Genomic DNA, 13,954 nt, shown 5'->3' with positions numbered 1-13,954 from the left:
GCCACAACAAAGAAGCTCTCTAAAAAATATCTTGTGTCTGGAAACATTGCAAAATTAAGCAGGATAGAAAAGAAAATCTGTAAGTGATTCTCAAGGGTAACTCTATTCATCCTGGGGAATTATTTCAACTGAGGCACGCCCAAGTTTCACGATTAAGAAACCCAAATCAGAGCAAGCTTGTGAGATACAGAGCAATGATTGCTATCCCCACCATCCCCACCTCATCCCTAACCACCCTGCCCAAACTGTATCTAACCACCCCAAGCTACATAGGTCACCACTTCCTAATTAATATGTTTCCCAAATGGTATGTTGTCTGATTATTTAGCCATAATCATTTGGCCAATCCCTCCCACCCTTTTTGAACAATGGAATAATGTTTGCAGACACCCCTTGCCCCACTCGTCCTCCACTCGCATATATCTAGTGAGGATTGGAAAATGATCAAAGCTCTGTTTTCTCCCTGACTTCCTTTAACAACTGAGGATGCAATGCACTTAACCCTGGTGACTTATCCAATTTCATGGAGGTCAGTCCCTCTATTGCCTTTCTTATTATGCTTCTTTTATCTAATAGTTCATGTTTCTCTTTTTATGACAGGAATATCTGCATTATCTTGCACAGTGGCTCAGTGTTTAGCACTGCTGCCTCACAGCGCCAGGGACTTGAGTTCAATTTCAGCCTTGGGCTGTGTGGAGTTTGCACATTCTCCCCGTATCTGCATGGGTTTCTGCCAGGTGCTCTGGTTTCCTCCCACAGTCCAAAGATGTGCAAGTTAGGCAGATTGGCCATGATAAATTGCCCACAGTGTGCAGGCTAGGAGGGTTAGCCATGGGCAATACAAGGATTGGGGGGGGGGGGGGGGGGGGGATCTGGGTGGGATGCTGTTTAGTGTGGATCGTCGGGCCAAATGGCCTGTCTCTACACTGTAGGGATTCTATGATTCTACCCCACTCCTCTGTGAAGACATGGACAAAATACTCATTTAAAACTAAGCCATAGCTTCTCTACCTACACACAAGTTACAAATGTATATCTCTATTAGGCCCAACCTTTTTACTAGTTAGCCTCTTGTTCTTAACGTACTAAAAATCTATGGCTTTTTTCCTTAATTTTACTGCCATTATTTGTTTGTTTTCTTGCTTTGCTTTCCTAGTTTCCTTTTCAATTGGCTCCTGTACTTTCTGTACTCCTCTAAGCTTCCTAAAGCATTACTTTTTTGAGATTGTCATAAGTCCTGCTTTATCTTATCACGTATGCTTCTAGAAAACTGGGGTACCCGTCAGTAGTCCTCTTTCTTCTACTGTGCCTGTAGAATCTCACTTTTGAATGCCACTGATTTGCTATTGATTTTCTTTCAAGTAACTGTAACTGGTCCACCTTTTCCAGATCAGCTCTCAGCCCTGTAAGGTTTGCCTTAGCCCAGTTTAGAACATTTACTCCTGATCTCTCTATGTTCATTTCCATATGATACTAGATCTAATTGTTGATCTAACTGGACAGCAACCTGCTTTTTGGATGTTCAGTAGAAAGGAAGTATTTAAGGATGCAGAGGTTTCTGCCAGAGAGCTTTGATAATATCAGTGTTCATCTAACTTGCTGAGATTAGCAAGACAGTTCAGTTTTCATGGACAGAGGAGGTGAAACACCAGAATGTCAGGACATTTATTGCTGTTCTCATCCTGGGCCCTCCTTTCTTCAATAGACCCACCTTTTGAAAGGAGCTTCCTCAACTATGCAAAATTTTGAACTATTCATGTTTAGTATTCAGAAGGGTTCAGTTCATCAAACGTGATCAATTTTGAGATGAATCACACAGTTTGCAGGGCAGAAATGGTGCTGGAGAAAGGCTATATAGCGTAAAAATCCACACGAGCCATCACTTTGGTGGGAGGATGATGTTGAAAATATTCATCCTTCCCTGCTTCCCAACATTTGCAATATTGAATCAACAGGAACCAACTTCTTCTGTCTTCAAAGAAAACATTATTGCACAAAGCAGGTCATCATTTTAATGTTAACAATTGAATATCTTTTTTCCTTCAATCACTCCAATTCTTCTCTGCTGCGACTGGATACAGTTCCACAGGTAATAGATTCTCTCACCTGAGTGCTCATTATTCACATAAACGTCGATGGTACAGTACAAGCTGGAAAATTGTACATCTATGAAAGGCTTAGTAATTGCATGCCACAGTCAACTGGTGTCCAAATGTAGACACTCAGGAGTCTTGATAGCCATCAGGCTCACGGGCTTGGCCAGTATCTCCCTCCCTCACTGTGGGATCTGCAGATAACTTCTGGTCACTGGCCCACAAGCTTTTCTTCTTGTAATTCACTGTTGGGGCATGAAGGTTGCTAGCAAGGGCAGCATTCTTTGCTGTAGCTTTTCTTATTAAAAGTGGTGGTGAGCCACCTTCCTGAACCACTGCAGTCCTTAAGGATATCCAAGGTGCTGTTAGGGAGGGAGTTCTGAGATTTTGATCCAATGACAGTGAAGGATTGGTGATATGGTTCTGGAATGGATATGGCTCCAAAAGGAGTTTCAGATGGAGGTGTTTCAATGTGTTTGCTGTCTGTGTCCTCCACATGCGCTTGGAAGTTGCTGCTGGAGCAGTACAATCAGTTTACTCAGAACAGACGACATTTGATATCTATGGCTCAGAGATGGTGATACTTGAATTATTTAATTTGATTTATTATTGTCACATGCACCAAGATATTGTGTTGTTATGCAAAAGTATTGTTGTGCATGCTAACCTGACAAATCATATCTTACATAAATACGTCAGGGTAATAGAACACAATGCAGAATATAGTCTGTAGAGAAGGTGCAGAGAAAGATCAACCCTAATATATGAGAGGTCCATTCATAAGTCTGATAACAGAGGGGAAGAAGCTGTTCTTAAAGCTTTGGGTATGTGTTTTCAAACTTCTGTATCTTCTACCCAACAGAAGAGGGTAGAAGAGAGTATAACTGGAGTGGGAGGAGGGTCTTTGATGATGCTGTTTGCTTTTCCAAGGCAGTGGGAAGTGTAGACAGAGACAATGGAAGGAAGGCTGGTTTTCGCGATGGACTGGACTGCATTCACAACTCACTGTAATTGTTGCGGCTTGGGCAGAGCAGTTGCCATACCAAACTGTTATGCATCTGGACAGGATAATTTCTATGGTGCGTCTATTAAAATTGATAAGAGTCATCATAGATATGTGAAATTTCCTTCACCTTCTGCGAACGCAGAAGCGTTAGTTTGCCTTCTTGATTATAGCATTGATTATTTCTGCTGAATGTTAACTACTTAGTTGGTAGATTTCAGGATATTCATTCCGCATTTACACTGCGATTATTGCAGGTGCAAATGTCTTAATGACTAGTTACTTAAATTGATTAGCAACTTTAGTAATATTGATTCAGAACCTCATTTAAAGTTACCACGTTCCTGACAAAGTCTGGCAAAAGACCTTTGTTTATGAACAGTGATGACAGCATAAAGCACATCAACACATATCTTGTTCCATACAAATAAAAAGGCAGTCAGCAGCAGTATCCCCTTAAAATGTCTGTGGTTAATTGTCTGTGTAAAGCAAGCTTTAAGTGGAGAGAGCAGATCTTTTTATCCTAGAACTTGCTCTCTTTTCCATCTTCTTTGTGCTTGTCTGGGTTGGCAATCACTGCAGCTTCTAAACTGGGTCGTGTGATTTAATGAGTAGAGGTGCTTGTCATAATCAGAATGTAGTTTACTACATGATAGCAACTGGTCACAAATGAAGTTAATAGGATGGACATTGTTAGGGAGACTATTCGGAGACTAGGATAATGTCTTCATTCCATCAGGTCCTCAGCTGTTCTCCCTTATCCCCATGAAAGTCATCATGATTGTGCAGCTTAATGCAATCTCCAAAATTAATCCCTTAAGAACTATTATCTTATCTAATACCTTCCTCCCCAGAATCTTCACCTTACCAACAGGACCAAGGTGACCATCACCTTTCAGGTATGAATTCTGGGTGAAATGATGTTACCAGTGACTGTCACATTTTATGTAGGTGCTTATCTCCACAAGGCATTGCAACATATCTGGACATTAGTCTTCACAATGGCATTTTCAAAACAGGTAAATGATTGACAGAAGAGTTTACACCCTCTAGAGACATCAAAAGTCATAGACACACAATTATACAAGACAGGATGGAGAGTGGTTGCGTATGAACCTGCAGAGCCAACATTAAATGTGGCTCTGCCCTTCCTCTGTCCTTACCTTTTGATGAGGGATAACTGGCATGGGAGAGTCCATACGAAGAGTTGCAGTGGGAACTGGGCCTGGGCGTCTTGATCTGAAACAACAAAGCCATTTTTTTCTCAGAACATTTTTAAAACAATGAACTACTCTTGCTGCTGTAGCTAGGTACGTTTGGGTTGCCTTCCTTTTTGCTTACAGCCAATCAAATCTCTACAACCTACACCACCACCGCCCCACCCCAACCCAACTCAAATCATAGGTTTCTGAAAACATTTGAGAAAATCATAGATAGTTTTAATGTTTCTGATCTTAATTTATTATAACTGGCAATGTACAGAATAAAATCCAGCAAACCTGCAGTGCACTCAGAATAAATAGGATAAATTACTTCTAATTATTTTGGCAGCCAATGGCTTAGTATAACCTACTCAAATTCCAGAGGGAATTACAGTTCAACTGCAAACGTGTCTTTATAAGGGAAGGAACAATGAGAAAGAAAGATGAGGGAACGCAAAAGTAAAAAAGAAAGTAAATGTTGACTTCACCTGTCTCATCTCATTTTAAACAAACTCATTCATTTGGTATGGGTTTCTGGCTAGGCCAGCATTTATTGCCCATCCCCAACTGCCCTTGAGGTGGTGGTTGTGAGCTGCCTTTCTGAACCATTGCAGTCCATTTAGTGTACTTGGCTCATTGGTCTGGAGATATGATTCTTGCTTCAGGGCTCCCATTATGTGTGCTTCAACTTTCAGACGAGCCCTTACTTATTTCATATTTGGATTACTAAGCTTTACATGGTCAGGAAAGACGGATCACATCCAGAGACACAGCCCGAGCGAGTACATAATTTGGGAAATTTGGGGGCAGCAGAAGAATTTGGTGCAGAAGGGAAGAGGTGCTTTTTGCTTGCTTTTTTTGACAAATAGTTGGTAATGCTTTTTAAACAGAATAAAGCTCAGGATCAGGAACCCAGCTCAAAAGAGTGATATCATAGAAAAATGGTACGTTCATTGGTTTGTGACAGCTACTGATTTGACTATCTATTATAGGTTACTTTCAGATTGAAGGTAAATAGGAGAAATATTTACAGGCTACAAACTAAAAGACCAGTATGATTTTTTAAAAATCAAATTAAAATCAAGGCAATGTGTTGTAACTGCATGATATGGGAGCTGGTGGATGCCATTGTTCTTCATAATGACCACATCTGTATCAAGTATTGTTTGCTTGAAGAACTCTGCTTCAGAGTTGATAAACTGGTGTCTGAGTTTAGAATACGGTGAATCATCAGGGAGGGGAGAGTAACCTGGGTACTGTGTTACAGGAGACACCGGAGATTACTTTTGAGATATCTCAAATTAAGTCAGTGATTAGGGGCAGGAGGGTGAGACTACGAACAAGGCAGGTAGAGGGATCCAGAAGGTAATGCCGAAGGACCCTCAGTATTTGAACTTGTCTAATTGGTTTGAGATTCTTGCTCCTTCTGTGGATGAAATGGGGTCTTTACAGAGGATGAGCAAACTGATCATAGTACTGTGGTACAGAGAACCATTCAAAAGGGTGGAGAGAATAGAAATGTAGTTGGAATCGGGGATAATGGTAATCAGGGGAATAGACACTGTTCTCTGTGGCCAGGATCAAGACTCCCAAAGGCTATTTGCCTGCCTGGTGCCCCAATTCAGGATATCTCACTTGAGCTGCAAGGAAACTTGGAATGAGAGGAGAAAGTTCCAGTTAGCATGGTCCATGTAAGTACCAATGATACAGACAGAAAGAGGAAAGTCATTCTCCTGAGGGAATATGAGCAGCTAGGGAGTAACCTGAAAAGCAGAGCCAAAAAGGTAATTATCTCCAGATTACTATGTGAGCTAATTAGCACAAGGCCAACAAAATTAAAGTGGTAAACATGTGACTCAAAGATTGGTGTGGGAGAAACAGGTTTGATTTCATGGGATATTGGCCAGTACTGGAGAAGAGCAGACCTGTTCCAATGAAACGGGCCCTACCTGATTCATGCTGTGAGGTGTTCAGTTGCATGGAAAATTATGGAAAAAGTTAAAGGGGGGGAGAGCTCAGCAGAGGGTATTAAATTTTCCAGAGCAAGTAATAGGACAGGGAGTATGGAAACAGTCAGGAATCTAACTTCAAGCACAGCAGATGAAGGGGGATTTCAATATGAAGGTTGATTGGGAAAATCAGGTTTGTAGCAGATCTCAATTAAAGGAATTCATGAAATATCTACAAGATTTTCTTTGGAGCATCTTGTGGTAGAGCCCACTAGGAAATGGGCAATTCTGGGTTTGATGATGTGCAATGAGACAGGCTTGATTAGTGAGTTTAAGATGAAGAAATCCCTGCAGTTTGAGGGGAGAAGCTGGAAGCAGATGTAACCATTTTCCAACTGAGTAAAAGTAACTACAAGGACATGACAGGAGCTGGCCAGAGTTGATTAGAAGGGGAGCCTACCAAGGATAGTGGAGCAGCAATAGTAGGGATTTCTGAAGGTGATTAGGGAAACACAGCAGAAATTCATTCCAAGAAAGAAGAAGCATACTAATGGGAGGAGGAGGCAATCATGGCTGACAAGGGAAGTCAGGGACAGCACAAAAGCAAAAGAAAAAGTGTACAATTAGTGAAGACTACTGGGAAGCCAGAGACTTGGGAATCCTTCAAAAATCAGCAGAAGATAATTAAAAAAGCAATAAAAAGGAGAAGATTAAATTAAGTGCAAACTACTTCGTAATATGAAAAAAGATTGCAAGAGTTTTTCAGATATCTTTAAAGGTAAGAGAGAGGCAAGAGTGGACAATGGACCATTGTGAAATGCTGCTGGAGAAGTAGTAATGGAGAACAAAGAAATGGCAGAGGAACTGAATAGTTGCATTCTTCACAATGGAAGACACCTGCAGCATACCAGAGATTCAGGGGGCAGAGGTGACTATAGCGGTCATCAGAAAAGGAGAATGCACTGGGGAAGCTGAAAGGTCTGAAGATGGATAAATCACCCACACCAAATGGACTACATTCCAAAATTGTGAGAATATGTAAAAGTACTGCGGGTGAATCACTGGATTCAGAGAGAGTCCCGGAGGACGGGAAAATTGCTAATGTAACATCCTGTTTAAGATGGGAGGGTGAAAACAGGAAACTATAGGCCAGTTAGCCTGACCTTGGTCATTGGTAAGATTTTAGAAGCCATTATTAAGGATGAAATTGCAGACAGTTGACAGTCCAAGGTAAACTAGGGCTGAGTCAGCACTGATCGAATGGTGCAGAAAACTGAATGGGTTGAATGGCCTAATTCTGCTCCTACACCTTATGGTTTTATGGTTAGATACATCCACAATGCCATTAGGAAGCAAGTTCCATGACTTTGATCTAGTGACACTGAAGGTACGATGATATATTTTCAAGTCAGGGTGGAGGTGAATGATTTGGAAGGGGTGAAGTCCCTATGCTTCTGCTGCTCTTATCCTTCTAGATGGAAGTGATCATGGGGTTGGAAGGTGCTTTCTCAGCAGCTTGGTGAATTTCTGCAGTGCATCTTGTAGATGATATAATCTGCTGCTCCTGAATGTTGGTGGTGGAGGGAGTGAATGTTTGTTGTTTTGGTGCCAGACAAGTAGGTTGCTTCATTCTGGATGGTGTCAAGCCTCTTGAGTGTTGCTGGAGTTGCATTCATCCAAGAAAATGGGGAGCAACACATTACAATCCAGTGAACTCCTTAAATTTGTCTGAACATCGTCTTCAAACAAGATTCCAAAATGTTCCCTTTCTAAAGTCTGTCAGAAGAGTTTAAGGTAAAAAGAACATATTTCTTACCAGTTATTAATGCTATCATGCAATAAACTACATCTTGCCGTTAAGAAAAGTGCCTCTTCTTGTTAAAAATCAGTAGTAGTTTATCCTGTATCACTGCTAATTGAAAAAGTTCTCAGGCTCAGCACAGAAAGAAGAATTTTTTTTATTCACTTGTAGGATGTGGACATTGCTGGATTTATTGCCCACCCCTAGTTGCTCTTGGACTGCTGTAGCCTCTATGTGTAAGTAGACTCACAATGCAGTTCAGGAGGGAATTTCAGCATCTTGACTCAATAACACTGAAGGAACAGTAATATATTTCCAAATCAAAATGGTGAGTTGCTTTGGAGTGGAACTCTCAGGTGATGTAGTGTTCTCATGCATCTGCTGTCCTTGTCCTTCTAGATAGAAATAGCTGTGAATTTAGAAGGTGCTGTCTAAGAATCCTTGATGAATTTCTACAGTGCACCTTGTAGATTGAATACACTGCTGCTATTGAGTAGTGATAGGTGTTTATGAATATGGTGCCAGTCAGGTGGGCTGTTTTGTCCTGGATGGTGTTGAGTTTTTTCAATGTTGTTGGAGCTGCACTCATCCAAGCAAATGGGGAGTATTCCATCACCCTCCTAACATGAGCCATGTGGCCATGTTTTGGTGAGTCAGGAGGTGAGTTACGTTGCAGGATTCCTAGCCTCTGACCCACTCCTGTAGCCATTGTATTTGTATGTCTAGTGCTGTTTAGTTTCCAGTGACAATGATTGGTTCCACAATATATGACAAGGAGTGCAAGTAGAATTCATGATGAATGAAAAATCTTATTTTCTATGATTTCTTTGGAGCTTGCCTCTACTTCCTTGATTCCTGCTAATACAGTGTAAGCAATTATAAATGCTTCTTTCACTTCATTAATTACCCATATCAATGTTGGGAGTGCAACTTGGAAACTGTCCCATACCAAAACAGTATGACTGGTTTATAATTATCAATTTAAGCCAGACAGTTCTGGAAATTGTGGTGACTGGCTGAATTACAGTGAGTATGATCTGAGGAGCAGTTTAAAAATATTAGTCTCAAACCTGAATAAAGCTTCCTTCTCAGTCAAATTTTGGTTGACTAAAAAACCAAATTCACTACCATTTTCAATAAAACAATCATTTCAACCTATGGGAAGCACTCTCAACTTGAAGTTAGAAGGTTGTACTTTCAAGTTGCTCCCAAGAGACTTCAGGACAAACTCTAGGCAGTCAATACAGCACAGTACTGAGAGAATTCCACACTATTGGATGTTTTGTCTTTCAGGTAGGAAGCTACCCAAAAACCTCCAACTATCAAATAAATGTTAAAGAGAGGGAATGTTCTCTTGGTATTCTGGCCAAACAACATCAAAAGGCAGATATTTTGGTCATAATTTGCTCTGCACAAATTGGCTGCCATAATTCACACTACTGGCTACACCTCAAACAGTCTTCACTGACTGAAACATTTTAGGACATCCTGATAGACAATAGATGCAGGAGTAGGCCCTTCTATCCTGCACTGCCATTCAATATGATTATGGCTGATCATTCCTAATCAGTATCCTCTTCCTGCCTTATCTCCATAACCCTTGATTCCACTATCTTTGAGAGCTCTATCCAACTCTTTCCTAAACGAATCCAGAGACTGGGCCTCCACTGCCCTCTGGGGCAGAGCATTCCACACAGCTACCACTCTCTGGGTGAAGAAGTTTCTCCTCATCTCTGTCCTAAATGGTCTACCCCGTATTTTTAAGCTGTGTCCTCTGGTTCGGCACTCACCCATCAGCGGAAGCATGTTTCCTGCTGCCAGAGTGTCCAATCCTTTAATAATCTTATATGTCTCAATCAGATCACATCTCAGTCTTCTAAACTCAAGGGTATACAAGCCCAGTCGCTTCTGTCTTTCAGTGTAAGGTAATCCCGCCATTCCAGGAATTGACCTCGTGAACCTATGCTGCACTCCCTCAATAGCCAGAATGTCTTTCCTCAAATTTGGAGACCAGAACTGCACACAGTAATCCAGGTGTGGTCTCACCAGGGCCCTGTACAGCTGCAGAAGCACCTTTTTGCTTCTATACTCAATCCCTCTTGTTATGAAGGCCAGCATGCTATTAGCCTTCTTCACTACCTGCTGTACCTGCACGCTTGCCTTCATTGACTGGTGTACAAGAACACCCAGATCTCTCTGTACTGCCCCTTTACCTAAATTGATTCAATTGAGGTAGTAATCTGCCTTCCTGTGTGATGTGAATGGAGCTATAAAAATGCAAATAAAAGTTCTTTCCTTCTAACTTCATCCAATGTCAGAACAAAACATCAGTCGTTCTGACCACCATACAATAGAAAGGATATATTGACCTTGTAGGGATTCTCGTGTCGATTTTTGTGAATGATACCTAGCCCCAAAGGTTAAATAGCAAGAAGAGATTAAACAAAGTAGGGTTTATTCCCTGGAATTGAGAAGCATAAAAGGTGATTTGATTAACGTCTCCAAAATATACAGGGCAATAGATAGCGTAATTAGAGAGAAATTATTTCTGTCAGTTGGAGAGTCCAAAATTAGGTGTAAAAGCAAGAACCAGACCTTACAGGAATGAATTAAGGAAACCATTTCACACATAAATAAAGAGGAGGTTAGGAACTCTTTTCTGTAAATAGCAACTGATGCTAGATCAGTTATAAATTTTAAACCCAATATTGATAGATTTTTGATCATCAAAAGTATTAAAGGATATGGGGCAAAGGTGGGAATATGGAGTTAGATCACAGATCATGCAAGATCTCATTGAATGGTAGAATAGGTGCAATAGCCTCCTCTTGTCCCTATGTTCCTGCACTTGTAGTAAATGTGCTTACAGTTGCTAATGCTTCATACAATAGATCAAAACTCAGCAAGAGTCAATTACTTAAATGAAAAAGTGACCAGAAAATGACTAATCTGAACATCCTAACCAGTTAAACTACTTGGTGGAACTTTGTACAGTTTTCTAAGTTTGATTGTACCACATGTAGTTCCATTCATCACAGTACAGAAAGATACTGCAGTTTCTAAACTGATAGCAAAGAGAGTAATCACAATAAGCAAATGAAAAAAGGGCTAGATAATGAAAAGTGATATTATAAATTTGCATATTTTCACAGGAAAAGGGAAGGTTGAGAAATTATTTTTAATCTATTTCTTCAAACACGTTATAACACACCTCTGTGGCATGCAGACTTGAAACCAGACCTTCTAGTCCAGAGGTCAGAACACCACCACTGCACTCCAAGTTCTCCTTTAAGGGAATGGTATGCATGTTTTAGGGACTAATTGATGAAACATATGATAAGCTATTTTAACTTGGCCAGCAACCTACCAAGGTTCCTTCAGGAACACCGACCAAACCTGCAACCCCACCATCTAAATGACAAAGGCAGTCAATGTATGGGAACACCATCACCTGCACGATTCCCTGTAAGTCACTGACCATCCTTACATGGAAATACTTCATTGTCAGTGAGTCAAAATCCTGGAATTTCATCCCTAAAAACACTTTAGGAGCATTTATATCAGTAGCTCAAGAAAGCAGCTCTGAGGGACAACAAATTGACATACCAAGAATGAACTAAACTGAAAATAACACTGGCACCAAAGGACATGTACTGTTCTTGAAGACACAGTAAATTCAAAAGCATTCTGCCATCTTGTTAAATCACAACCCCGTATTATTGCAATGCACATCTGTCAGGAGAGTAGAAGGTGAATTATACTGACCTTAGCGTTTTCTGCACTAATAATTCATATAAACAGTGACAGAGAGAAAAACAATTAAAAATATGAAATGTAAAGTGAAGGTCAAAGTGTGTGAACTTAAAAAAAAATTTCAGTGGAATGGACAATTGCAATAAATGAACAGGAGATCACTCAGTGATTGGAAATGGTTAAGGTAATGTTTTAAATTGATTATAAATATTAATGGAGTGGGTGAGAAAAATTAAAGGATACATTTTCCTTTCATTCAGAAGTTAATAAATTCAGCTCTGTATAATGGGAATCTGGTACAAGATGTAATAGGTACAAAATAGGAAATATCTGTTGGTATTTTTAAAATCCTTAATAATGAAAAAATTGCATTGAATTGTCATTCGTCACTATAGTCGGAATCTTACAGCAGTCTGAGTGAAGTGAACTATGACGAGACATATGGCAGAATCAGACAAGTGCAGTGAGGCCTACCACGATATTAAGATCATGTCGCTCCATCTTTTATGTTTTTCACAAGTGGCATGGTAAGATTCTCGCTCAGCAGTGGTAAGATGCTAATTGAAAAGGATTAATCTTGTTAAATGCCTTGTCAATGCCACAACGTGCCTCATTAATGTTCAGCCTTTAAGCTTACCAAACGTGCCAAACAAAGTAGACTTTGCTAGCAGCTTACACAGCAGTCACAATGTATGTACAGCAAGCAGGCAGCCATGCCTCACAGTCCATGCAACACAGCCCTCACACAAGACCATGGCAACACCATTAGTAAGAGAGTCAAAGACACCTCCCATACCAGCCCAGAGGATTAGCCACAGTCAGGCATATGGTCACAGGGTCTATTCCTCTGCAGCTCTGGTGTAGAGGGCTCTTAAGTAGTCAGAGAGATATATATGCAGCAGTGGGGTCTGGGCATGTTTGGCGAGGTGGGGATATGGTCAGTCTAGAAGTTGGTCCACACAAAACTTGGAGGAGCTGGAGGTCATGTAATAATTGCAGCTGTTGCTATGGAATTGAGTCTTGGCATATTAGTGCTTGGAAACAGGAGGCTGTGAGCTCTGGGCACGGATTCTGTTCAATTGTGAAGAGGGGAAGCAGGATTTGTAAGGGGGTCATCAACAGTCAGGAGTACCCTGGCCTCAAGTGGGGGCCAGTAACCTCACCTGGCATGGTCACCTACTGTGGTGGGTCAGATAGGCTGGCGCTGGCACATGTAGAAGAGTTGGGTGGTAACTTGGGGAAGTGGAGTTAACAGTATAGGCTATTAAGGAAGGAATGTGGATATTTGGAGGCTCATCCGTGGATTCATGCTAAGACTTGAAGCCACCGGTAGAGGAACACTCACTATCACCCTTTATCATGCTGGATCAAAAGAGCACAAGGGGGAAGAAAATGGCTGTCAGGAATGGTGCTGCATACAGTAATGAGGGTGGTAGAGCATGAGCCTTGCTGGGAGGAGGGTACAGCAGCAGGGATAGAGTCAGTGTAAAGTAGCAGGAAGGAGGTTGTGTTACTTATCCTGGACGTTGATCTTCTCACTGCATTGCTGTGCTGTGCACTGCATTACCCTGGAAATGGCATTGATCATGTTGGAGGCCTCAGACCAAACTTCCAAGGTCTGGAGATGCAGCTTCCTCTACTGGTCTTCAGAGAAGGACCACCTCATCCACTAGGACCTTAGGTTCCTGTGGAAAAATGCTGCATCATCTTCCCCTTCTCCGCCATGTTCTGACTCTGTCCATCAATGAGCAGGGCAGCTTTCAAATGTCCATGCTCATCCAGGTACACAGTGGCATTTAAAGATAGCAAGGACATGTGGGATGCTGGTCTTTGGGTGGATATCTATCGAGTTGCAAGCTATTCTGGGAACAGCACATGATAAGGTGAGGTGAAAATGGACATGAAACACAGCCCAGTGACACAATAAGTAACTCACTCAGAGATAAGATAAGGTGAGAACCCATTAGCCAGACTGCGAAAAACTCTCAAAACAACTTGACGCAGTACAAACTTTGGCAACAAAGTAAGATTCAGCCCTAAATCTCAAGATAGGAAATAGTTTGTGAGAAAGTATTCTGCAGGATCAGTTAAGATACTTTCATAGTCGTTGAATGCAGGCAAAAACATGAAGCAATTTTCCAGAGAGCCTGGAC

At 41.2% G+C, this 13,954-nt stretch overlaps 1 protein-coding gene across 1 annotated transcript in view; it reads right to left on the bottom strand.

The window, feature by feature from the left end:
* The window catches only part of LOC140484474 (LIM domain-binding protein 3-like), a 209,769-nt gene that overhangs the window by 126,464 nt on the left and 69,351 nt on the right, over positions 1-13,954 (bottom strand). The window contains exon 4 of the mRNA XM_072582883.1: positions 4,260-4,335. Coding sequence (XP_072438984.1) covers positions 4,260-4,335 — 76 coding nt within the window. The remainder of the gene's footprint in view (positions 1-4,259; positions 4,336-13,954) is intronic.

This window comes from Chiloscyllium punctatum, chromosome 13, assembly GCF_047496795.1.
Source record: "Chiloscyllium punctatum isolate Juve2018m chromosome 13, sChiPun1.3, whole genome shotgun sequence".
In the NCBI taxonomy this organism is placed as follows: domain Eukaryota; kingdom Metazoa; phylum Chordata; class Chondrichthyes; order Orectolobiformes; family Hemiscylliidae; genus Chiloscyllium; species Chiloscyllium punctatum.
Note: the sequence above shows the minus strand (reverse complement) of the source record. Positions and strands in the feature narration are given on the sequence as shown.